Source organism: Hyperolius riggenbachi, chromosome 6 (genome assembly GCF_040937935.1).
Source record: "Hyperolius riggenbachi isolate aHypRig1 chromosome 6, aHypRig1.pri, whole genome shotgun sequence".
NCBI classification, from domain to species: Eukaryota; Metazoa; Chordata; class Amphibia; order Anura; family Hyperoliidae; genus Hyperolius; species Hyperolius riggenbachi.
In genome coordinates, this window is record NC_090651.1 from 296,468,124 (window position 1) to 296,494,297 (window position 26,174).

A 26,174-nucleotide genomic window follows, 5' to 3' on the forward strand; every position below is an offset into this window, starting at 1 on the left:
CAACACCACTGAGCTCGGGGGACAAGCACTGGTATATATCTATCGGAGTCCCGGCAGAAGCATAGGGCTCCCATTGAATTTCAAAAGACCGATGGAAATCCTCCCTATCACCAGGGAGAATTGTTATTGGTTCACTGAGTGGTGGACCATTGAGAATCCTCCCTGTTGCTAGGCAGGAGTCCCATTGGTCTTTTGCAATCCAATGGGAGACTGCTTCTGCCAGGGCTCTGATATATATACCGACATTTGTCCCCCGAGCCCAGTGGTGGAGGACTTACATGGCAGCAATGGTGGACCTGAATGGTGGTGCTGGCAATGGTGGCAGCGCCAGACTGGATGCACAATGGTGAGTAGTGTATATATCCCTAGACACTGACGGGGCACGGCCTATCCACTTGGGACTGTTGTGCATCCGGCATAGTCTGAACCCAGCCAAGCAGGTTTCCTCCTTTAACAACTGTATACATTCCAAATACTTCAGCAAATATTTCTAGAGTAGCTTTCTTGTACTCTTTCTAGATTCAGGACCTGGTATCACACTGCATTAACAGTTCAAACAAAAGCATTTCTGCACATGGACAGTGATGTGAGATTTATTTGACTGTGGCTTGTATGGTTGGGGCCCAGTAAAGTATGTACCAGCCTTCCCAAGCTATACAGGTGGACAACCTTCAGTTAGAAGCAATACCTGCCATTACGCTCAGTCATTTAGTTGGCCTTTGCAAATGTTCATCTTGTTTTTCTGGGGGCCAAAAATCATACTTCAGCTTTGTTATATGTCCTTTCAGGTGTTTCATATCACTTGTACCATACTTGTTAGAAGGTAGACTAACGCTAAGCAGTGTCGAGAAGATCATGCCCACCATGATTCCTTACCTGAACGCCGTCCTGCGCAAAGAAGTTGCGGGCGTCTGCCTCATAAGCCAGCTGCAGACACGTGGCCCCTCCCCAGACATTGGAGCGCCGCACCAGTAGCTTGAACGCTCGATTTTCACTGTTTCTGTAACATTCGTTAAACACACCTGCAACAACAGATGGGGCTTATATAAATCAGCATTACATACCGGTATTGATTGTGAAGTGTAATAGTTTGGTGCAGACTTACAGGTGGAAACGGGATCTTCAGTAATATCATATGTGCAATATATGGTTTAGAATCCTCCCTTTATTCATGGAACAGAGAATACTAAAGGGAACACTCCCACTACCACCAACGTCATGTGGTTTGATAAGTGGTAAGGGGAAAAATAATAAAAAATGGAAAGCAATTGCTGATTCTTTTAGCCATAAACCTTGAACAAGCATGCAGATTAGATTAGCTGCATGCTTGGTTCAGGTGGGTGATTCAAAAATTACTCATGCCAGAATGATCATCAGCACTGCCAGGCAACTGATGAGTCCTATTGGATGAAATGTGTAGGGCGTGGCCAGAGTGTTGTGAGAAAGGCCGGCCGATGAGGAGGAATCGTGTAGCGGGAGCCGCCGGAGGGAAAGGGGAATTACCAAAGCGGGACGCCACGTTCCTGACCCCCCCGAGTGCCCGATTGGAAGGCCGATCTTCTGCCTGATATGTGCGCTGTGTTTCTTGGAGGTATAAGTGCAATTATATTGCTATTTTTTACATATGTGAGTGGATTAAAAAGTCTGTTTTATGTGAAGAGAAGTGGTCGAGTGGATGCTTTACCCTGGAGGCTGCTTATACAGTTGCAAACACGCTAGATCCACCTGGTCTGTGAGGTGGCCACTATTTGGTGAGCCCCATCACTGTTGATGGGGGCTCTCCTGTTTGTATGCACATGTGGAAAGGTGTACCTGTACTCGAGAAACCCCTCGCGGTGGATTCTCTGCATATATATTAAGCATTATTTTTAAACGGAGTTACGATTTCAGTCTGTCTATTTGTCTTTTAGGAACATTGCTACTGGTGAGCACAGTGGAAAAATATTAACAGAGTCAACTGATATTGTTTTAAAGGAAATATATATGGCCTCCACCAAATCCCTCTCACTTCTGTGTCATACAGAAGGAAGGGGTAAGGATGGCGACTAGTGATGTTAGACTGAAGTAAGGGGTAAGGATAGTGGCTCGTGACGTCATACAGAAGGAAGGGGTAAGGATGGCGACTAGTGATGTTAGACTGAAGTAAGGGGTAAGGATAGTGGCTCGCAGTGTCATACAGAAGGAAGGGGTAAGGATGGTGACTAGTGGTGTTAGACTGAAGTAAGGGGTAAGGATAGTGGCTCGCGACGTCATACAGAAGGAAGGGGTAAGGATGGTGACTAGTGATGTTAGACTGAAGTAAGGGGTAAGGATAGTGGCTCGCAGTGTCATACAGAAGGAAGGGGTAAGGATGGTGACTAGTGATGTTAGACTGAAGTAAGGGGTAAGGATAGTGGCTCGCAGTGTCATACAGAAGGAAGGGGTAAGGATGGTGACTAGTGGTGTTAGACTGAAGTAAGGGGTAAGGATAGTGGCTCGCGACGTCATACAGAAGGAAGGGGTAAGGATGGTGACTAGTGGTGTTAGACTGAAGTAAGGGGTAAGGATAGTGGCTCGCGACGTCATACAGAAGGAAGGGGTAAGGATGGTGACTAGTGATGTTAGACTGAAGTAAGGGGTAAGGCTAGTGGCTCGCGACGTCATACAGAAGGAAGGGGTAAGGATGGTGACTAGTGGTGTTAGACTGAAGTAAGGGGTAAGGATAGTGGCTCGCGACGTCATACAGAAGGAAGGGGTAAGGATGGTGACTGGTGATGTTAGACTGAAGTAAGGGGTAAGGATAGTGGCTCGTGACGTCATACAGAAGGAAGGGGTGAGGATGGTGACTAGTGGTGTTAGACTGAAGTAAGGGGTAAGGATAGTGGCTCGTGATGTCATACAGAAGGAAGGGGTGAGGATGGTGACTAGTGGTGTTAGATTGAAGGAAGAGGTAAGAAAAGTGGCGCACGGCATCAGACTGAAGAGAGAGGTAAGGATGATGGCTTTCAGCGTCAGACCGAAGGAAGTGGTAAGGAAAGTGGCATGCGCCATCAGCCTGAAGGAAGGGGTAAGGAAGGCGGCTCGTGGCATCAAACTGAAGGAAGGGGTAAGGAAAGTGGCATATGGTGTCAGACTAAATGAGGGTGTAAGGATAGTGGCTCATGGCATGGGATTGAAGGAAGAGGTAAAGATGGCGGCTAGTGCCGTCAGAATAAAGGAAGGGGTAAGGATTATGGCTCACGGCATCAAACTGAGGGAAGGTGCGAGGTAAGTGGCTATCGGTGTTAGATTGAAGGAATGAGTAAGGAAAGTGGCGCGTAGGGTAAGACTGAAGGAAGGGGTAAGGTAAGTGACTATCTGCGTTAGATTGAAGGAAGGAGTAAGGAAAGTGGCGAGTAGCATAAGACTGAAGGAAGGGGTAAGGTAAGTGACTATCTGCGTTAGATTGAAGGAAGGAGTAAGGAAAGTGGCGAGTAGCATAAGACTGAAGGAAGGGGTAAGGTAAGTGACTATCTGCGTTAGATTGAAGGAAGGAGTAAGGAAAGTGGCGCGTAGGGTCAGACTGAAGGAAGGGGTTAGGATAGTGGTTTGTGGAGTCAGTCTGAAGCAAGGGGTAAGGATAGTGGCTCATGGCACTAAACTGATCCTCTTGTATAGTCAGTGATAATCCCGGGCAGGCGGATGCATTCCCCCATATAGACTATGGGCGTAACGCATCTGATCCGGGCTATGTGTCCCGGCGCTGCTCGGTCCATGTATACAGCTTGGCAGCTGGCAGAAGCATGGGGGTCTCCATTGGGCTGCAAAGGACCAATGGGAATCCTCCTCAGCAACAGGGTAGAATTCTCATTGGTTCATGGTGAACCAATAAAAATTCTCCCTGTTGCTATGGAGAATTGGTCTAATGCAGCCTATGAAGAGCCCAATGCTTCTGCCGTCCTCTGGGCTGAGTACAGGGATCGAGGGGCAGTGGGATGTGGGGGTCGAATGGGCGGATGCAGAGAGGATGCAAAATGAACGGAGTGCATCCACTTAGCGCATGTGCTTACCGTGCCCGTTTTGCATCCGCTCAAGTGGAAACCGAGCCTTACAGGTGCACATACCACTGAACCCCAGTGTTTATGGGGAAGCAAAAAAGAGGGCGCAGGGGGCTGCACTGGTTTGCATAATAGGGGAAAAAGGACACTACTCTTATTAGTTACTCTACTGGGGGAGGCATGTAGTAGACACTTTTCTATAGAGACATTGATGGCTGTATTTGTCATCTTAGAGCTCATGATTCCCGAACAATAGGCTAATACATACGTGCACAAAATAAACATCATGGCTTTAAAAAGGATAAAAACAGAATAGGAAAATAGATAACACAGGAAAACAGTAATACAGGTAGATGGTGGGACTTGCCTATGGCCAGCTGCTCAAACTTGGCTGCTAGATCCTTCATAGCCAATGACTCTTCTGCTTCTGACTCCAGGCGGGAAAGTTCTATCAGCAATTTGGAAGCAGCAAGTGCTGAGGTGACAGCTTCTGTTCCCTGTGCAATGATGGCAGAGACATGGAATTATACCTGAACTGTCACTTTACAGAGACACAGTACTGCGACGCCCAGGGCCGCCGCTACCATAGAGGCAAAGGGGGCAATTGCCCCAGGGCCCCAGAGCTTGTAGGGGCCCCCAGTGGCTACAAGAGGGAAAACATTTTTTTCAAATCGACCTTATAGTTTTTGAGAAAATCGATTTTAAAGTTTCAAAGGAAAAAAAATACACATTTAAAAACCTGCCGACTTTAATGGTTAATAGTAAATCCACCTTAAATGCTAGAAACCCTAAATTCGCAGGATATGTTAAGGAGATCATTGGGAATAAGAGGAAAAAACAATTTTTCAAAAAGACCTTATAGTTTTTGAGAAAATCGATTTTAAAATTTCGAAGGAAAAAAGTATACTTTTAAATGCTGTAAATGTCACTTTTAGTAGCAAACCCACCGGTAGTGTAATTTTACATGCATCAAAAGAAAGAGCAATACATTTCCTGGCGGGGTTTCCAGGGGGTCCATACGCAGCCGCAGCGATTTGGCCAGGGATCGCTATACAGCCGCAATATGGCTGTATGAAGATCCCTGGCATTTTTTCCTATTTTCCCCCAAATTTTTTATGTTTAGAGTGTGGTAATTTTAAAAATTATGTGAGATCCCCCCCCCTGAAACTTTTTAACCCCTAGTTCCCCATGTAGGCTGGGGTAGCCAGAATGTGGAGCTCCGACCGATTGGGGCTTCACACCCTGACTATACCAGCTGCAAAAAAGGTCCCTTAATGCCGATTTTTGTTCCGGGGTATCTGTTGGGGGGGGGGGGGGGACCCCGGGTTTATTTTGCCCTGGGGCCCCATTGTTGCTTAAACCGGCTGTGGCGACGCCACACACATGGGTAAGTGGGGTAACCTACTACATTAAAAAAAAAAAAAAAAAGTCTTGCAGTGAGAAAAATGACACTGGAGCTCATAGCTCTGTAGCCTGCGTCTAACATTGTAAACCAAGCACTTTTCTTGTGGGTTCGTAAACATCCCATTTGTCACGAAACTGAGCTAGATGGTGTGTTCAAAGGAAGGTGATGTCTTCTATAACGAAAGTCCTCTGCTTCTCTTTGAACACTAGAAGTAAATCCGTCTCTAGGCCCGACAGTGCAAATTTGAACACAGATGCGTAACAACTCAAGGCCCCCAGTGAAACTCTGATGTCCCCCCCCATCCCCTTGGTGCTCTTTACAGCAATATCACACGGGTCATAAAACAAGTGTGACCATCATGATTTTCACACCCATAACAAGTGTAGCCACAAAAACTCTGGAGTGTAGTCCCCTGTATAGTAGGAAGGGAAGGTTAGTAGTTGGGCCTCCCACAGCTCTTGGGCTCCCTGCAATCACAGGGGCTGCTCCCCTCTGGTAATGCCCCGATTTGCACAAATGCTTCTGGTGCCAGCAAACCTTAATGGCTCTCAACAGCTTTAATGAATCTGAAGCAAGAAGTAGATCATATGAAGTCATGACATACATGCACCTTTTATGCACTGGGTAATATGTTAACAACTCCAGGGTTTTTCTTAGGCATAGGCAAACCAGGCATATGCCTGGGGTGTAACTGTGAGAGGGGGCACCACAGAGCTAGTCTTAACACACTGTACTTTATGCAATTCCTGTAGGCAACTGCTAGTTTCATTAACCACTTGAGAACTGCAGTGCTAAACCTCCCTAAAGACCAGGCCATTTTCCCCTAATTGACCACTGCAGCTTTAAGGCCAAGCTGCAGGGTCGCACAACTCAGCACACCAGTGATTCCCGCCCCCCCTTTTCCCCCTACCAACAGAGCTTCCTGTTGTTGGGCTCTGATCCCCCCCGCACAGTGTTTATTTTTTTAAATAAATATTTACATTACTATTTTATGAATAAATTGTGCTTGCTTCGGTTTTTTTTTTAAAACCCCTCCCACCCCCCAGCCAGCCAATCCTGGCGATCGGCTTTCATAAGCTTCTGCCTATGAGAGCCGATCACTCTCAAGTACCCCAGTACAGCGCTGCTGCTGTTCGCAGCACTGTACATGTAAATAGACGTCGGTTACGCCGTCTAACAGTCTTTCGAGCGGCGATCGCCGCTCGGAGACCGGCCCCCGAGCAGAAGATGCGCGCGCAGGCTGCACGCGATCTCCTGCAAACTGCAGTCCCAGGACTTGACGCCAATTGGCGTGGGGCGGTCTTGTAGTAGTTAAGAAAGGGATGGATGGTTAATTTAACACCTAAATGGAAACTGCTGTGTCAATTATGGCAATTGGTTGGATTTCTGGGACAATATTCTACCCTGTATAGACCCAGGCTGTACATACACAATAAAAGGTTTATAAAGGTGATACATACTTGTCAAAAACTTTATAAGAAGGGTTTGTTGTATAGGTTCAGTGAGTTTGGGCCAATGAGATGTAATTGGCCCGGTAATAATTTGTGTTTCCTTTTGAGAAACAACATTATTCCTATGTAAACTATGAATTTTTTATTGGTGCAAAACTAATTGTAGTTTATGCTCTTCCTATTCACTAGATTGGGGTAGGAAGATAAAAGATGCCTTGTCAGGGGCGTCAAAGTGGCCAGAAACAGTCCTTAGTAGGTCCTTACACAAGCAAACATACTGGCCACACCATACCATTTTCTACAAGCATCTACAGACTGAAGTCAGAATGCTCACCATTTCCCAGAAGTAAGTGGCCATGGCATTTCGGTTTTGCAGTATTGACCAAATGAACAAGTCAGTCCACGGAGATGCCGACTTCTTACTTTCATACTTATCTTGCTCGCAAGTCTGATAGTTCTTATTCTGTGAAAAATGCAGAGCCAAAAGCAGTTAGAGTAGAATCTATATATATATAAAATCGTGCGTGCGTGTGTGTGTGTCACTCAAACGCCTTGACCGATTTGAATGAAACTTGGTATACAGATCCCTTACTACCTGGGATGATATGTTCTGGGGGTCTTGCGCCCCCCCCCCCTGCACACCTGGGCAGAGCTACAAACACCCAATCAGATTTCACCCATTCATGGCAATGGAAAAAATTTAAAAGGCTGCCATTCTCACAGTAATCAAGCCAGAGTCCCCACACTTGACACAGTTGGTCACTTGGTGACCGAAGTTACAAATTCAGGAAAAGTGGGCAGAGCATAAAAGAGCCAATCAAATTTCAGCCATTCATTTTAAATGGAAAATTTAAATTGCAGCCATTCTTATACTGTTAATCGCAGGGTTCTCAAACTCGGCACACTTGGTCATTGGATGAATGAGATTAAGATTCAAGAAAGTGGGTGGAGCCTACAAAAGCCAATCAAAATTCACCTATTGATTTTCTAGGGAAATATTTAAAGGGACACTTAAGTCAAACCAAAAAAATGAGTTTTACTCACCTGGGGCTTCCAATAGCCCCCTGAAGCTGTCCGGTGCCCTCTCCGTCTCCCTCCGATCCTCCTGGCCCCGCCGGCAGCCACTTCCTGTTTCGGTGACAGGAGCTGACAGGCTGGGGACGCGAGTGATTCTTCGCGTTCCCGGCCACAATAGCGCCCTCTATGCTGCTATAGCATATATCATATACCATATAGCAGCATAGAGGGTGCTGATGTGTCTGGGAACGCAAAGAATCACTCGCGTTCCCAGCCTGTCGGCTCTTGTCGCCGAAACCGGAAGTGGCTGCCGGCGGGGCCAGGAGGATCGGATGGAGACGGTGAGGGCACCGGGCAGCTTCAGGGGGCTATTGGAAGCCCTAGGTGAGTAAAACTCATTTTTTTTGTTTGACTTAAGTGTCCCTTTAAAGAGGAACTCCAGTGAAAATAATGTAATAAAAAAAGTGCTTAATTTTTACAATAATTATGTATAAATGATTTAGTCAGTGTTTGCCCATTGTAAACAATTTTAAATCCTTGATTTACATTCTGACATTTATCACATGGTGACATTTTTACTGCTGGCAAGTGATGTAGCTGCTGTTTGCTGTTTTGGCAGTTGTAAACAGCTGTAAACAGCTATTTCCCATAATGCAACAGGGTTCACAGACAGGAAACTCCCAAGAGTACGTACTCAGAATTTCTTTGTGGGAGGGGTTTCACCACAATATTAGCCATACAGTGCCCCCTGATGGTCTGTTTGTGAAAAGGAATAGATTTCTCATTTAAAAGGGGGTATCAGCTACTGATTGGGCTAAAGTTCAATTCTTGGTTGGAGTTTCTCTTTAAACTGCTGCTATTCTTACACTGTTAATGGCAGAGGCTTCAAACTTGCTACAGTCGGTCATTGGGAGACTGGGGTCCAAATTCAAGGGGCGGGGCCACAAACAGCCAATCAGATTTCCTTGGTGGATAAATTGCTTCCATTCACACATTTTTGATGCCAGGAACCTGAAAGCTCACAAACTTGGTCATTGAGTGACTGTGTGTTCAGTTTACAAAAAGTGGGCGGAGCCAAAAACAAATTTTACTGGGAAAATATAAACTGCAGTCATTCTTACACCGTTAATGGCAGGGTTCTCAAACTTTGCACAGTTGGTCACTGGGTGAATGAGATTATGATTTTGGAAGGTGGGTGGAGCCTATAACAGCCAATAAAAATTCACTGTTTAATTTTCAAAGGGAATATTTAAGCTGCTACCATTCTTATACTGTTAATAGCAGATGCCTCAAACCTGGTACAGTTGGTCCAGTTGGTCACTGGGTGAATAGGGTTCAAATTCAGAAGAGGCAGAGCCGCAAACAGCCAATCAGATTTGTTTATTTTTCAATAGGAATATACAAAGTATTGATACCAAAGACCCGACAGCTGATAAACTTGATAACTGAGTGACTGTATGTCAAGGTTAGAAAAAGTGGGGGTGCCAACAACTTAATTTTTTACATGGCAGGGTTCCCAAACTTGACACAATTGGCCACTTGGTGACTGGAATTAATATTCAGAAATGTAGGTGGAGCCTACAACAGCCAATCAAAATTCACCTATTCATTTTAAAGGGGAATATTTACATTGCTACCATTCTTACACTGTTAATGGCAGAGGCCTCAAACCTGGTACAGTCAGTCACTGGCAGACTGGGGTTTACATTCTGAAAAGGGAGTGAGCGGGCCAAAAACAGACAATCAGATTTGTTTAATTTCAATGGTAAAATGTAACTTATTGATGCCAAAGACCCCACAGCTCATAAACTTGGTCATTGAGTGATTGTATGTCAAGGTTTTACATGGGAAAATATAAACTGCAGCTATTCTTACACTGTTAATGGCAGGGTTCTCAAACTTGACACAGTTGGTCACTGGGTGACTGGGATTAATATTCAGAAAAGTAGGTGAAGCTTACAAGAGCCAAAAAAAATTCACCTATTGATTTTCAAGGGGAATATTGAAACTGCTCTGCTGCCATTCTTACACGGTTAATTTCAGAGGCCTCAAACCTGCTACAGTTGGTCGTTAAGTGACTGGGGTTCAAATTTCAGTAAAGGGGCAGAGCCACAAACAGCCAGATTTCCTTGCTGGATAAACTGCTTCCATTAGCACAATTTTGATGCCAGGAACCCAAAAGCTCATAAACTTGGTCATTGCGTAGTGACTGTGTGTCAAGGTTACAAAAAGTGGGTGGAGTCAAAAACAGATTTTTCTGGGAAATTGTAAATTGCAGCCCTTTTTCACTGTTAATGGCAGGGTTCTCAAACTTTTCACAGTTGGTTACTGGGTGACTGGGATGAATATTCAGAACAGTGGGTGGAGCCTAAAAAAGTGAATCAAAATTCACCTGTTGATTTTCAAGGGGAATATTAAAATTGCTGCCATTCTTGCACTGTTAATAATTCTTGGCATAATGTCCCACCTAAAGAAAGCCTAATTGGTGTTGAAAAAACAAGATATAGTTCATTTCATTGCGATAAGTAATGATAAAGTTATAGACGAATGAATGGAAGGAGCGCTGAAAGGTGAAAATTGCTCTGGTGCTCCAGGGGTAAAACCCCTCAGTTGTGAAGTGGTTAAACTTTGCACAGTTGGTCACTGGGTGACTGGGATTAATATTCTGAAAAGTGGGTGGAGCCTACAAAAGTGAATTTAACGTCACCTATTGATTTTGAAGGTGAAAATTTAATTGCTACCATTCTTGCACTGTTAATGGCACAGGCCTCAAACCTGGTACAGTTGGACATTGGGTCATTGGGTGACTGGGGTTCAAATTCAGAAAAGGGCGTGGAGCCACAAACAGCCAATCAGATTTCTTCATTTAAATGCAAATTATTGATGCCAAAGACGGCAAAGCTCTTGGTCATTGAGTAATTGTGTGTTAGGGCCCTTTTCCACCAGCGCGTGTGCGCTGGCTGAATCGCAAAGTCGCAAACCGCTAGCGATTTTACAATCGCTACGGTTTGCTTTTTAACATAGGAATCGCGGTAGGTCATTTCCACTACCGCGATTCGTTTTTTACCCGAACGCGTGGCGGAGCAATATTTGCCGCGATTTTGCTATGCAGTGCATAGCATAGCAAAATCGCGGCCGCAAAACGTCGGGGAATCGCCGGTTTTGCGATTCAGCAATCGCTAGCGTTCAGCGTGAACGCTAGCGACTGCAGGTGGAAAAGGGCCCTTAGGGTTAGAAAATGTGGGTGGAGCCAACACCAGCCAAATACATAACCGGGCAACGCCGGGCAATCAGCTAGTAATCAGCTAGTAAGTGAATAAGATTAGATCTACAAACATGGTTATTCTTCTGCAAAACCCCTACCAGTTCGAAACATCACTCTGTCATTGGTAAAAATAATGAAGAATTATCTACTTACATTAGAGCTTCTCCTGTTGACAGAACCTTTGGTGTTTCCAAGGACATTTGTGTAGAAAGGAGCACAAACATCACCCATCAGCTCTTTGAGAACCTTGGCCACCTCATACAGCTTGAAGTCATGTCCTTTCCCAACAGTGTCCACAGGAAGATACTCATGGTGGTGATTGCCCTTGTTGGAATCTCGGCGTTCCTCATGTTTTCGCTGAAGCAAATGGTAGAGCATTGTGTTGTCAAGCACTGAGCTATACAGCTCCTCTAACTGGCCATAGGTAAGATAGTCCATAATGTTCATTCCATTGTCCACAAAGAGCTTTACAAAGCTGGGTTTATCATTGACCAGGGCATCTGTCATGGTGTCCTCAAGGTCACATGCCTAACAAGAGAAGACCAGAAGAATGATAATACGTTCTCTAGTCATACATACACCTATATAGTAATATATCTACCATGTATCTCTCCCAACATAAGTGACCTAGCAAGCCTAGCCTGGAGTTAAAAAACAAAAATTGCAACAAAATTTGCATTAACTTGGAAAATTAACACCAACGAGAGATAGGAATAAACCTTAAAAATCAAACACAGAGACAACGGGAGTGTACACAGATAGTGTAGGATTTTCTGTCAGTTGCAGAAGAGGTATAATAAAGAGCGTACTCACAGAATCGGGTTGCTGTAAACCAATCAATATAGCGTTTGGGAGAATAAACGACTCCCCACGTGTACAAGGATCACCACTTGTCACTCTCTTCAAAAACATAAGCTGAGACCGGTCAACTGGAGACAACTGACAGGAGGACCTCATGTGGGTATAATGAACACAATGGGGCAACCTTGACTGTCTGCCACTGAGTCCTTTGTTTCCAGACCTCCTTGGTATTAACAGGAAGCTCCCAATGTCTCTACAGTGCTTGGTATTCTGAACCCTGGTACTGAATGGACACATTCTATGCTAGATTTCTTTAATAGGAAGTACTGTATATTCCTGCGTATAAGACTACTTTTTAACCCTTGAAAATCTTCTGAAAAGTTGGGGGTCGTCTTATACGCCGGGTATGATTGATGCTGGGTGATACCCCCTATCCTTTTACCATCTCTCAGATCTTGCTGCTGAGGACTGTAGTGAAGCGGTGCAGGCGCATATGTGTGAGTTCAGAGAGGGAGGTAAATAGGATACAAGGGTGGGCCAGAGGGGTTAAAGAGGCGTATTTTATGGGCACAGCGCGAACTATTCTTCCATGCTGCTCTGATAAACAGGGAGACAGGGAGAGCTGACCAATCCACTTAGGAAGAGGGAGAGTTCACCAATCCAACCAGTCAATTGTCTATATACTGTTATATACTGGGTACCACATGCAGTACAGCACCAGTATATGATTTTTTTTTAAATTTGGTGTACGTTGGAAGAGGGGTAGTCTTGTACGGTGAGTATATCACAAACTCTATATTTTAACTGAAAAAGTTGGGGGGTCGTCTTATACACCCAGTCGTCTTATACGCCGGAATATACGGTACTGCAAGGGCATCTGAAATTACAGCACAGAATCCAGGCAACACCTGAAACCTGCGATGGGGACTCCTCTGTGTCATTAGAGGACGGGGACAGGACAGTGTACATTTTTCCTGGTTGTTCTTAGATTTATGACACAGGACATCACGATAGTCAAATGTAAATTTACAGAAATATCTAGGTCAGAAGTAAAAATGCAGATTCCAGACTAGGCAGGAATGTTTCCAGCCACAATACTGGCAGTCCTGTGATATTTCTGCAAAGTAACAATAACCACAGCTGTAGCTGCCAATTTTATGCAGAAACAGTAAAACTGACTGCTTTTATTCATATACTGTGGGATGCAAAAGTTTGGGCAACCTCGTTAGTTGTCATGATTTTCCTGTATAAATTGTTGGTTGTTACAATAAAAAATGTCAGTTAAATACATCATATAGGAGACACACACAGTGATATTTGAGAAGTGAAATGAAGTTTATTGGATTTACAGAAAGTGCACAATAATTGTTTAAATAAAATTAGGCAGGTGCATACATTTGGGCACTGTTGTACAGAGTATATATTGTCTTGTCACTTAACTGTCCCTCAGAGGGGCTTACAATCGAACACTCTCTACAATAGTCTTATGTCTATGAATGTATCGTGTAGTGTAATGTAGTGTAAGTATCATAGTCTAAGGCCAATTCTGGGGGAAGCCAACTAACTTATCTGTATGTTTTCGGAATGTGGGAGGAAACTGGAGTGCCCGGAGGAAATCCAAGCAGATAAGGGGGAAAATACAAACTCCGTGCAGATGTTGACCTGGCTGGGATTCGAACCAGGGACCCACCGTCGCAAGGCGAGAGAGCTAATCATTATGCCACCGTAACTATGCGCTAATGCGATCTCAATATAACTATATGCTAGCGCATAATCTCAATGTCACTGCGCTTGCGTTATCTCAACGTAACTATGCAATAGCGTGATCTCAATGTAACTATGCGCTAGCATGATCTCAACGTATACCTGCACACTCATATGAAATGAATACACTCACTTCTCCCCCTCCCCCCTCTAGCCTTTTCTATTGGAGTCCACCAGAAAAATATACTGCATTTAGGTCTCTTTCACACGGGAGGCTGAAGGCAGTAAGGCCAGTTTCCGCTTTCGCGGAATCCACAGCTTTTTCCCGTACGCAATTTGACATTATTCCATCAATAGGCTTCCCATCCAAATTGCACGCTGGTGCGATTTTGGATGGCATGCTGCAGTTTACCACAGCATGCATCTGAATCCCTACAGCCGCACGAGGGCTGTGGAGTCGGTACAAAAATCTTCCGACTCCAACTCCGACTCCTCAGTTTATGAAACCACGACTCCGACTCTGGGTACCCAAAATGCCTCCGTCTCCGACTCCTCGACTCCTTAGTCTAATACTTAACAGGGCTGTAGATTTTGTACAAAAATCATCCGACTGACTCCTGACTCCTCAGTTTATGAAACCACGACTCAGACTCCAACTCCGACTTCTGGTGCCCAAAATTGCCCCGACTCCGACTCCCCAGTCCTGCGCATGACTACAGGGATTTGGATGCAAACTTGCATTACTGCAAGAGGAAATCAGCCCTAAATCCTGCCATCTACTCCTGTGCACTGGCCAGGCGCTTGCTACCACTGGGCGCGAGTTGAGAGGCGACTACCACGTAGAGCCCCATCCGACGCGTGGCTGTGGCTGTACTCCAACTGACAAATGCTGGGTTACAAACCCTGCCAAAAGCCCTCAGTGGCCTGAAGAGGTTAAAAGAGAAACATGCCACTACCCAGCACATGCTATTCTGACACCATCAAACATAGCACCGAATTTAAAGTCCTGTTGCCCAATCCTCAGCATGGCACTTCACTACCCAAAATACAGCTGTGCCAGACCATTTGACCCATGGGAAGACATTCCAGCATCAACCTTTAACAACATAATTTTTGGAATAATGAAGCTGATGAACCATACACTATTACTGTATGTGCATTTCTTGCCTTGTTTAACAAGCAGTTTGTTTAACTGTTTTTAGTAAGATGCGGGTCTCGTTTCTTATCAAGTTGAACATTTTTCTACTAAATATATTCAAACAACAACAAAAAATAGCTTTACTAGGGTGTGGCCTCCTGCAACTGCTCTCAAGGCCCCCTGCTCCTGACAAGAATAACTGGATCAGCACCATTTTATTATCAGGTGTCAATACACAGAAAGAAGTAACCTTCATACAAATGAAGATAACACAGTGACTTAAAGAAATAGCTATGAGATGAGTACTTGCCGTGGTATGGCAAGCCGGAGGGCTCCAACACACCTTCAATCACTGTAACCCTGTATTTAAGTGATAGCAGCCTACAAAAGTGTGTCCAGGTTGGCCAAAGCAAAATTATGGACAGGTGATTTGAATTAAAAAAGTCCTAGGGGATGGTACACTCATGAAAACCTCTATGGTAAAGTGCGCACAACTGGCATGGAGGTCAGTAGTCACACAGCACATGACTGATGTTTCTGCCGCTATCATCTTAAAATGGACCTGAACTCTTACACAGGACAGAGAGAAAACATAGAGAAATGCACCCTGTAAGTATTTAGAGAGTTTAGCCTGTTAATTCCCCCTCATCTGTGTCTAAGCACAAGTTGTAATTTGAACTCACCCTTGTTTCAGATGACTGGCGCGTCAGAGATGGCAGATAAGCCCATTTGAAAGCACAGGATGTTAACAATATGTCTGCTTCCAGGAATCAGGAAGTAGAAACAGTGCAGACTTATTGCAGGATTTGTATCAGCTGTGACAAAGAAATGTTTTTCTTTTAGGCCGGTTTCACACTGCAAACTGGCGGTAGCGATGTGGTGTGTCCTGGCCGCTGCACCGCCAAAACCAGGTCTTCAGGTAAAACTACGTTAGTACACGGTGTTCCCTGTCTGGCCACCAGCCCAGCAGGAAGTGACACGGGTTTGCAGTCGCTTAGTGCTTCGGGTATACAGAAGCGTATTGTAAAAATACGCTTCCACGACATCAACTCTTTTAAAAACCCCATGTCGCCATAGACTAACGTGACTTCCGGGCCGAAGAAGATTATCGCAGGTCGCAGCGGATCCCGCATGGTAACGCAGTTCTGCGCTAGCATTAGATTAGGCACTTCCGGTGCAGCGTACTGCAACATGGGAAGTATGAACTTCCCTGTGGGGCTACATTATGCTGCAGTAGCAGTGCGGCAATTTGACGCATCGCGCCAGTATGAAAGGGTCCTCAAGGTTATGCTGTTGCGTATCTTTTAGAGCAGAGAGGATGTTCTGAGTTCAGGTCCGCTTTAAAGGACAACTGAAGTGAAAGGTATATGGAGGCTGCCATATTTATTTCCTTTTAAGCAATACAAATTGCCAGTTTCCATTCTGCTTGATCGACAAAATTGGTCTATTCGACACGATATCGGCCACTTTTATTGATCAGGCATACTGGAACACACTCAATTCTCTCTCAATTTGATAAAATGATCTAATTGAAAGGGCAATCATACAGCTAGATGTATGGCCACCTATACGCTTTCAGGCAGAGAAAGAAGACAAATAGCGTAGCATAGGCATTTGCATGTTTTCCAGTGTACATACAGGTCTATCCCATCGTGTCACATGTCACTTAAGGTTCCCTTTAAGCACACTCCATTATAAGTATGCTATCACTTTAAAGAAAGGAAGCGAGACAGCCAACAGGAAAGGGAGTGTCCCTGCCATGACATGGAATGAGGCCTGGGAATCCGATTCCATTCCATTGTCCTGAGATGAATCACATCTGTCTAAGTAATTTAAACAGGAAAATGTTGGGGATCAGCTCGCTGTCGCAGCTCAGCTCAGCTGTGTGATCACTGATGTACTTGCATGGAATTTAGCACATGCTGCAAAAATAACTTCATGGAAAACTTCAGAGAAGAGTTACTCTGTGATATAGTAGTAAGGACTTCAGTGTGCGCAGTGTGCTTTCATCTATTACAGCCAATCGTCTTCCAGTGTGTAATACGGCCTGCAATGTGCGCAGAGCTTTCATCTATTACAGCCAATCGTCTTCCAGTGTGTAATACGGCCTGCAATGTGCGCAGAGCTTTCATCTATTACAGCCAATAGTCTTCCAGTGTGTAATACGGCCTGCGGTGTGCGCAGTGCTTTCATCTATTACAGCCAATCGTCTTCCAGTGTGTAATACGGCCTGCAATGTGCGCAGAGCTTTCATCTATTACAGCCAATCGTCTTCCAGTGTGTAATACGGCCTGCAATGTGCGCAGAGCTTTCATCTATTACAGCCAATCGTCTTCCAGTGTGTAATACGGACTGCAATGTGCGCAGTGCTTTCATTTATTACAGCCAATCGTCTTCCAGTGTGTAATACGGACTGCAATGTGCGCAGTGCTTTCATCTATTACAGCCAATCATCTTCCAGTGTGTAATACGGACTGCGGTGTGCGCAGTGCTTCATCTATTACAGCCAATCGTCTTCCAGTGTGTAATACGGACTGCGGTGTGCGCAGTGCTTTCATCTATTACAGCCAATAGTCTTCCAGTGTGTAATACGGCCTGCGGTGTGCGCAGTGCTTTCATCTATTACAGCCAATAGTCTTCCAGTGTGTAATACGGACTGCGGTGTGCGCAGTGCTTTCATCTATTACAGCCAATAGTCTTCCAGTGAGGAGTGTCATGTAAATAGGACGCCTAATCAGCGTGAAGAGCATTGCTGTTCTTTACATTTTGCAGACCTGAACTCAGAACTTCTCCTCTGCTCTAAGGGCTGGTTCACACTTGAGCGATTCTTCAGCGCTTTGCTGATCGCTGGTGATCAGCAAAGCGCTGCTACAATGTATCCCTATGGGTGCATTCCCACTACAGCGGTTGCGATTTCAGTCAATCGCAAACGCGCTGCATGCAGCGTTTTGGGGGCAATTGCTCTGTGATTCCCGTTCTATTGAACAGGAATCATAAGCGCAAATCGTGCTGAATCATGAGATTTTGCCCGCAAATCGCGATCACGGAACCGAACGCGATCGCGGGCAAAGCGCCAAGTGTGAACCGGCCCTAAAGGATAAGCAACAACAAAATTACCTTAAGCGAGTGACTATTTATTGTCGCGAGGGGGGGGGGGGTGTTATTAGTTGCCCAGGTGTGGGGTGGGGGAGTTATTAGTTGCCCCGGGGGTGGGGGAGTTATTAGTTGCCCAGGGGGAGGATTAGGAGTTGCCGGGGGGGTGGTTATTAATTGCCCAGGGAGAGGGTTACTAGTTGCTGTGGGGGAGGGTTAAAAGTTCATTCTTAATACTGAGCTTCTTGTAGCTACCTAATACTGGGCACCTCTAGCTACTTAATATTAAGGGTACGTCTGGCTGCTTAATACTAAGGGTCACCTGTAGCTACCTATGATACTCAAGGGAGGTAAGGGAGAAGTGACAGCTGAGCCAGCTTGCACACTAGTTGTGCAGTGTGGCGGAGGTTCGTAGGTTCATGGAGAGCGAAATCTAAGGTGCTAAGACATCTGTGCCTATAGGCTCCTCTGAGGTAGATCCGGGCCTACGCCCAGGCCCAAATGAGCATGCAGAGTTTTCATAGGTATTCCCCACTTATACACACAAGTATGAGTACAAGTATACACGAAACACACTTCAATCCATCCAGCCACCACTGTTATCAGGTCACCTTACCCGCCACTGGATTTCCCCATGGAACAGCTCGGTTTTGGCAATGTCCTCTCTATTCCAGGCTACCGCTAACTTCAGTTCATCTATGTATTCAGTGGCATCACTGGAATGCTTCTTGCAAGCTGTAGAATAGTAAAGCAGGTCAGGGTAAATACCAGACAAAGGCAATATCTCAGTCACATAGTTTGCAAATTACAATAACTTTTACAATAACTGATTTGGAAAGAGAGCATTATTAGATACTTGCATTTATATTATAAGTATTGCAGTAACAGTTACAGAATGTATCATTTGTGTGAGGTAGCAAATCAATACCCGTGGTGCAGCAATGTGAGGCAGGAATGGAATCATTCTTGAAATAATACTTCAGAAAGAGAACAGTGACTACTTTGACTACAGAGAGGTTGGGAAGCTGGGGATTGGGGAGGGGGGCGATGATAGAGGTGGAATGAGGGGGGGGGGGTCGCACTAATCTCTGGTATACATGATACAACTTCCCGGCAGATTGACAGGTCCAAAGGATTATTTCCAAAATGTCCACTCTGCTCCCGATCGATAACCATACTGAGCAGTAATGATCTGAAAATCTGTTCTGTTATCGATCAGGTGTAGATTGGACATGTTGGAAATAAACGTTTTCCCACAAGTCAATATGCCAAGATGTTGTATTGTGTGTACAATCCATAAGGCCTGGGACTATAAGAGCTCTGCGGGAAAACTCCTTTGATTTGCCGTACAACAGAAGTGCCGCAATTCCCGGAGTGATCGATGTTTGGCTACTGCAGCCACTGACGCAATCGCTCCTAAAATGTTACAAGCCGCGATTTGCCGGATCAGTGAATAATGGCGCACAGCGCCTATGCATAAAAATGGCGCCACATTAAAAAGATACGCTTATCGCTATTTATCGTTAGTACTGCATAATAATGGCGCACAGGGAAAAAAAGAAGAAAAACGGCACACACTAACGTTGTTTATCAATAGTGGCACACACTAACGTTATTTATCAATAGCGCCCTACATAAGCCAAACTGCAGACATTATTTAACTGCAAAACAGTGAATGGATTTAATGTACCACTGTCAAGGTTAGGATTAGGCACCACCGGGGGGGGGGGGGGGAATCTTAGGGTTAGGCACCACCAGGGGGGTAGTTAGGGTTAGACACCACCAGGGGGGTGTCACAGGAGCCCTCAGTGGCTGACCGCACTTAGCCTTCTAAACGGTGCCAGCGCACAGATCGTGCGAACTCTGGTCGCAGTCAATGCGCAGGAACCGTTAAGAATTAGCCGCAGACAACTCAGAAGGGAGCCTGTGAGACACGGGTGATTACAACTCACACACTGGTTCAGAGTAAACTGCCACCACCGCGGTTACTATGGGACCGTGGGGCCCACTAACTGACTGGTCCTGCGAATAAAACGGTTAAACACACGATATTCTGTCTAGCCAACAACAAACAAACAGTAGCGTATCTTCAGAGACCCGGGATCAATTCTGTGTGTGTGCTGATAAGTAGGGTAGCGGAAAGTGAATGACTTGGAGAAAGTCGTTTATTCACGCAATATAAATAATTAATATATACAGACAATTATTAAAATCAACAATCGTTAAGACAGTAATAACCAGTAAGAAAATAAAAGAAGGGAGAAAAATACTTAGTAGGTGGAAAGAGGTCCTTTAGTGGGAAAACTTGTAAAGTCCTTGGTTTCAATCAAAGTCCAGAGTTCAGACCAGGCAGATGCCAGCATATCCTCAAGCTGGCATAAATGAGTTCAAGATGTTTCAGAATGGAGGCCACTGAGTTTGGGTCCTCAGCCATTCTTATGCCCCTGCTTCAGTAGGAGGGAGTGAGGGCGGGGAGCCATACACCCCCTTCAAAGATGAGATGAGCCCTCCCCTTGTACTGGGGCTAGAAATCATATCTACCCATATATGGGCTCTATCTCACAGAACCGTACAGGTCAGGGCAGATTTATTAACATTTTCAGGTCTGTCTCGATTTACCCAGCGCCCTGATACCAGACATGAGGGGTGGGACCCCTGCGGTATCATCAGGGCATTTTGAGACTGCCTAACTGGTAGTCCTTACCTCAGAATGTTCTGAAACTTCCTCAGAACCAGCACCGGGGCTCATGCTACCCTTCCCCCACGTTTGGCACTGCTGCCACCTTAGGAACCCCAGAAATATGACAGATCTGGGAAGTTATAGATATGGCTATGAGACAGAGGTTATTCCCAGGCAAAGGCTTCTTTGAAGTTTGGGGCAGCCAGCTAGGTGTCATCTCCCCTGCAGTGAGGGAGCCAGTGGGTCTGGCTTTCCCCCCAGCTAGATTGCTTCTGCCAGGATGCTTGTCACCTTGTACCTGATGGATGGCCATCAGCACAGCTTGAAGCCAGGGCCCTCCAGGGCAGATTAGGCTCATTAGCATATCAAAAGAGCCATCCTGCAGTTAAGGTGATGCTATTCCTCTGCTAAGAAGGGACTGCAGACCTCCTACACAATAAATCCAGATTGTACCGATTTGAAGCGCAATCGACGCAGGAATCGAGTGCGATCGTTCTTTTCTTCACGGGCGGTTCCAGGACGCGCCTGCGTCCCCGCAATCGTCCGTGACAGCCCCCCCCCCTTGTCCGTGGCTTAGCCACTCATCCGCAAGATGTGTGGCGGCGCCGCTAGCCTGGCTGACGGGTCTCGAGTTGCCGGTACGGCGGGAAAACCTATTGGAGCCTGTGGCTCGGTTCCCCTGGACCGGTCGCGGTCGGCTACCCTCAGGGTTGACCCAACATGGACCGTTCTGGACAGGGCGTTTGCGCCACTGCAGTCGGACGTGGTGTCTGCCGGGACTGCGGACAACGGGCAGTGGGTTGGTTAGGTCAACAGCCAGCCCACGCAGGGTTCCCCTGCTGAGTGGCTGTGGACCTAAGGGAACCCCGCGGGAATCCCTGGACCTTCCCAGCTCCTGACAGACGGCACATGCCCTGCAGTAGTTGGCTACATCCCTGTTCATCCGGGGCCAATAAAACTGTTTCCGAATACCGGCGAGTGTCTTGCGGACACCCGAGTGCCCGGTCAGAGGATTACCATGTGCGGATTTCAGCACATGTCCCCTGAACGCACTCGGGACCACAAGCCATTTGGTATTCGCGTGGGATCTACCTGTAGGGGGCTGTGCAGACTCACTGTACAGTCTCCCACCTTCCCAGTACACCTTGAAAGCGGCCCCGTCTGCGAGGGGCTCAGCGGCTCGCTGCCTGAGCACCTCCAGGCTTGGGTCACTTTGTAGTGCGGCTGAGAATATGGCGCTGTCAGTTTCAGCCAACTGGCTCATGTCACACGAGGCCAGCGGCTGAAAGGTCTCATCCCTGTGGTCAGAGGAGGGGGAGGAGGCCGGAACCCCCTCCACCTGTTCTGAGCTCGGGTTCCGAGCAGTGCAGCTGTGCGGTATGGCTAGCACAGGTACACTGTCAGAATGGCACATATTGGCATTACTCAAATCATCATTGCATGCAGTAATGACGTTGACAGGTATAGACATTTTTTCATTACAGACAGGTTGTACAGTAAACTCAGGTACAGTTACAGCATCATCACAATAGACAGTCTGTACCTCAAACTCAGGTGCCTTTGAAGCAGGCACTATTGAACCTGGTACCCTTGAACTGGGCACATTCAACCCACCTCCCCCTGGTGCTCCCCCAAGTGTATAAAGTACCTGGTGGTGGGTGGAGAGTCCGTCTCCTTCCGTGAGTGACAAGGCGGTCGTGGCAGGTTCATAGTAGGACACAAGCTTGCCCAAATCAGTCCCTAGCAACACAGGGACGGGGAGATCCTTCATAACCCCAACAACCCTTTCTTGGACTCCCCCCACTCCCCAATCCAGCTTCACTCTGGCGTGGGCTATGTGAAAAAGGGTGCCCTCTACTCCAGTAAGGGCAAGGGATCGGCTGGAGCTGATGCTCTCCTTTGGCACAAGGTGTGAGTGAACTAACGTGATGTCAGCTCCGGTGTCTCGGAATCCGGTGACAACTTTGCCGTTCACTCTAACCAGTTGCTGCTGGTCGGTTCGGTCGCGGATTTCCTTTCCGCGGGCAAACAGGACAAAATCTGATGAGGCAGGCTGTGGTTCACTGGCGGGTTGCCTCTGCTGTGGGTGAGGTGCAGGTGATGCAGATGATCCAGATGCTGGTGGTGTCTGTCTCCGCTCCGGGCAGTCGAACTTCATGTGTCCGGGCTGGCGGCAGTAGTGACAGATGACCTCTCCAGGCGCTGCAGGCCTGGGTGCAGCAGCTGCGCTGGGTGGCCTCTGTGGCGGACGGCTCACAGGGGCAGGAGGGTCTGCCGAGGTATTGGGCTGACCTCCTCTCCAGCTGGATGGAACAGTTCTGCGGGTATCAGCCACCCGGGTAGTTGCAAAAGTCTCAGCAAGGTCTGCAGCGACAGTTGCTGAAGCCGGCTTGCGTTCTAGCACAAATTGTCGTACATCAGCAGGGCAAATGTTCAGAAATTGTTCCAGGACTATCAAGTCCTCCAGGACATCATAAGCCCCTTTGGTGAGGCCTAGAGTCCACTGCCGGAGTGTGGTGAGCAAGCTGCTGGCCACATCTCGGTACGAATCAGAAGGCTTTTTCTGCCAGGCCCTGAACTTTTTCCGATAGGCTTCTGGCGTCAGCTGGTACTTAGTAATGATAGCGTCTTTTATAGCGGCATAATCATTATCCTTCTCCGCAGGCAATTCTGCGAAGGCATCAAGCGCTTTGTAGCGCAGCAAAGGTGTCAGATGTCTGGCCCACTGGTCTTGGGACAGACGATACTGACGGCAGGCCTTTTCAAAAGACCTCAAAAACAAGTCAATGTCAGTGTCTTTTTCAATAATAGCAAATTTAAATTTTGCACTTACTGGAGCGGCAGTCCCTTCAGCAGGGAGGCTGGGCGTTGAACTCCGGCTGGCTTGCTGCACTTTCGCCATGTTCAGCTCATGCTGTCGTCTCTCCCGCGCCTCTGCAGATTGGCGTTCCTCTCGCTTTTGCTCCGCCATGTACTGCAGGTACTTGTCCACATCAGTTTCCATCAGCTTTTGCAATGCCTGCTGCATTACTGGATCAACATAACTGGACAGTCCAGTACTGGCCGGTTCCAGGCGAGTACTTTCAGGGGTTCTGGGGTCGGGGATCACACTGACAGCCTCCTGCGTATCTGTTGCCGCATTGCCCGCGGGTTGCTCAACCTCGGTACGCACAGGATCTTCAGTCTCTGGTTCCCCTCGACTTGCGTTAGATGAGCCGGTGTCCTCCACAGTGGACACCTCCAGCGTCCGCAGATTCTGGCTATCCCATCGGTACAAGTCCGTTATCAGGTCCTGCTGTTTCTTGCCGCGGATGTCCATGCCTCTCGCCTCGCACAGACTCTGCAGGTCGGATAGGACCATGACCTTGTAATTCCCGGACATTTCCATGCCAAATAAAAGAAAACTTAGGGGGAGGGGTACTGGCTACACAGTCTCTCTGTATATATAAAAAATATATTGCCTTCCAGCTACACCAACGAATTAGTTCGTTTCTCGATAGCGCTAGCGCTATCGTAGATACTTTCAGCACAACACAGGTCCCAACCGCTGCCTAACACTGTCACAGGAGCCCTCAGTGGCTGACCGCACTTAGCCTTCTAAACGGTGCCAGCGCACAGATCGTGCGAACTCTGGTCGCAGTCAATGCGCAGGAACCGTTAAGAATTAGCCGCAGACAACTCAGAAGGGAGCCTGTGAGACACGGGTGATTACAACTCACACACTGGTTCAGAGTAAACTGCCACCACCGCGGTTACTATGGGACCGTGGGGCCCACTAACTGACTGGTCCTGCGAATAAAACGGTTAAACACACGATATTCTGTCTAGCCAACAACAAACAAACAGTAGCGTATCTTCAGAGACCCGGGATCAATTCTGTGTGTGTGCTGATAAGTAGGGTAGCGGAAAGTGAATGACTTGGAGAAAGTCGTTTATTCACGCAATATAAATAATTAATATATACAGACAATTATTAAAATCAACAATCGTTAAGACAGTAATAACCAGTAAGAAAATAAAAGAAGGGAGAAAAATACTTAGTAGGTGGAAAGAGGTCCTTTAGTGGGAAAACTTATAAAGTCCTTGGTTTCAATCAAAGTCCAGAGTTCAGACCAGGCAGATGCCAGCATATCCTCAAGCTGGCATAAATGAGTTCAAGATGTTTCAGAATGGAGGCCACTGAGTTTGGGTCCTCAGCCATTCTTATGCCCCTGCTTCAGTAGGAGGGAGTGAGGGCGGGGAGCCATACACCCCCTTCAAAGATGAGATGAGCCCTCCCCTTGTACTGGGGCTAGAAATCATATCTACCCATATATGGGCTCTATCTCACAGAACCGTACAGGTCAGGGCAGATTTATTAACATTTTCAGGTCTGTCTCGATTTACCCAGCGCCCTGATACCAGACATGAGGGGTGGGACCCCTGCGGTATCATCAGGGCATTTTGAGACTGCCTAACTGGTAGTCCTTACCTCAGAATGTTCTGAAACTTCCTCAGAACCAGCACCGGGGCTCATGCTACCCTTCCCCCACGTTTGGCACTGCTGCCACCTTAGGAACCCCAGAAATATGACAGATCTGGGAAGTTATAGATATGGCTATGAGACAGAGGTTATTCCCAGGCAAAGGCTTCTTTGAAGTTTGGGGCAGCCAGCTAGGTGTCATCTCCCCTGCAGTGAGGGAGCCAGTGGGTCTGGCTTTCCCCCCAGCTAGATTGCTTCTGCCAGGATGCTTGTCACCTTGTACCTGATGGATGGCCATCAGCACAGCTTGAAGCCAGGGCCCTCCAGGGCAGATTAGGCTCATTAGCATATCAAAAGAGCCATCCTGCAGTTAAGGTGATGCTATTCCTCTGCTAAGAAGGGACTGCAGACCTCCTACACAATAAATCCAGATTGTACCGATTTGAAGCGCAATCGACGCAGGAATCGAGTGCGATCGTTCTTTTCTTCACGGGCGGTTCCAGGACGCGCCTGCGTCCCCGCAATCGTCCGTGACAGGGGGGTCTTAGGGTTAGGCACCACCAAGGGGGGTCTTAGGGTAAGGCACCACCAAGGGGGGTGGTTAGGGTTAGGCACCACCAGGGGGGTGGTTAGGGTTAGGCACCACCAAGGGGGGTGGTTAGGGTTAGGCACCACCAGGGGGGTGGTTAGGGTTAGGCACCACCAGGGGGGGTTTATGGGTTAGGGTTAGGTACAGAGAGGGTTCTGTGTGTTAATGCTAAATAACGATAAGGCTTTAACGTTAAATAGCGATAAGCGGCAAACGGATTAGCGGCAACACCGTGCGCCATTATTCTCAGGCGCCATTTTCAGATGTAAGCGCGATTTGCAATCGTTCCGTGATTGTAACGCTGCTAGTGGGACCACCCTCATAGGGATCCACTGGGGTAGCGCTTTACAGATCGCCAACAAAATGCGAGCCCTGCAAAATTGCTTCCAGTGGGTCCCGGGCTTTACTCAGACCAACCGCTGTTTATGTGCTTATCCTTTATAGATCCCTTGAAGCTTGAATTTAGTGGTTGGCTTCATTATTGTAGTTCGGCTTAAATGGAAATCTAAAGTTAGAAGAAAAAAAAAAAGTTTAGCTTACCCTAACCCCCCCC

General features: G+C 46.8%; 1 protein-coding gene across 2 annotated transcripts in view; it reads right to left on the minus strand.

Moving 5' to 3' along the window:
- TRPM4 (transient receptor potential cation channel subfamily M member 4) overlaps positions 1–26,174 on the minus strand; it is a 161,155-nt gene that overhangs the window by 37,355 nt on the left and 97,626 nt on the right. For both annotated transcript variants that reach the window (XM_068241123.1, XM_068241124.1), the window contains exons 10-14: positions 18,507–18,625; positions 11,308–11,682; positions 7,207–7,335; positions 4,384–4,513; positions 877–1,022 (exon numbers count right to left, since the gene is read on the minus strand). In XM_068241123.1, the coding sequence (XP_068097224.1) occupies positions 877–1,022; positions 4,384–4,513; positions 7,207–7,335; positions 11,308–11,682; positions 18,507–18,625 (899 nt within the window). The remainder of the gene's footprint in view (positions 1–876; positions 1,023–4,383; positions 4,514–7,206; positions 7,336–11,307; positions 11,683–18,506; positions 18,626–26,174) is intronic.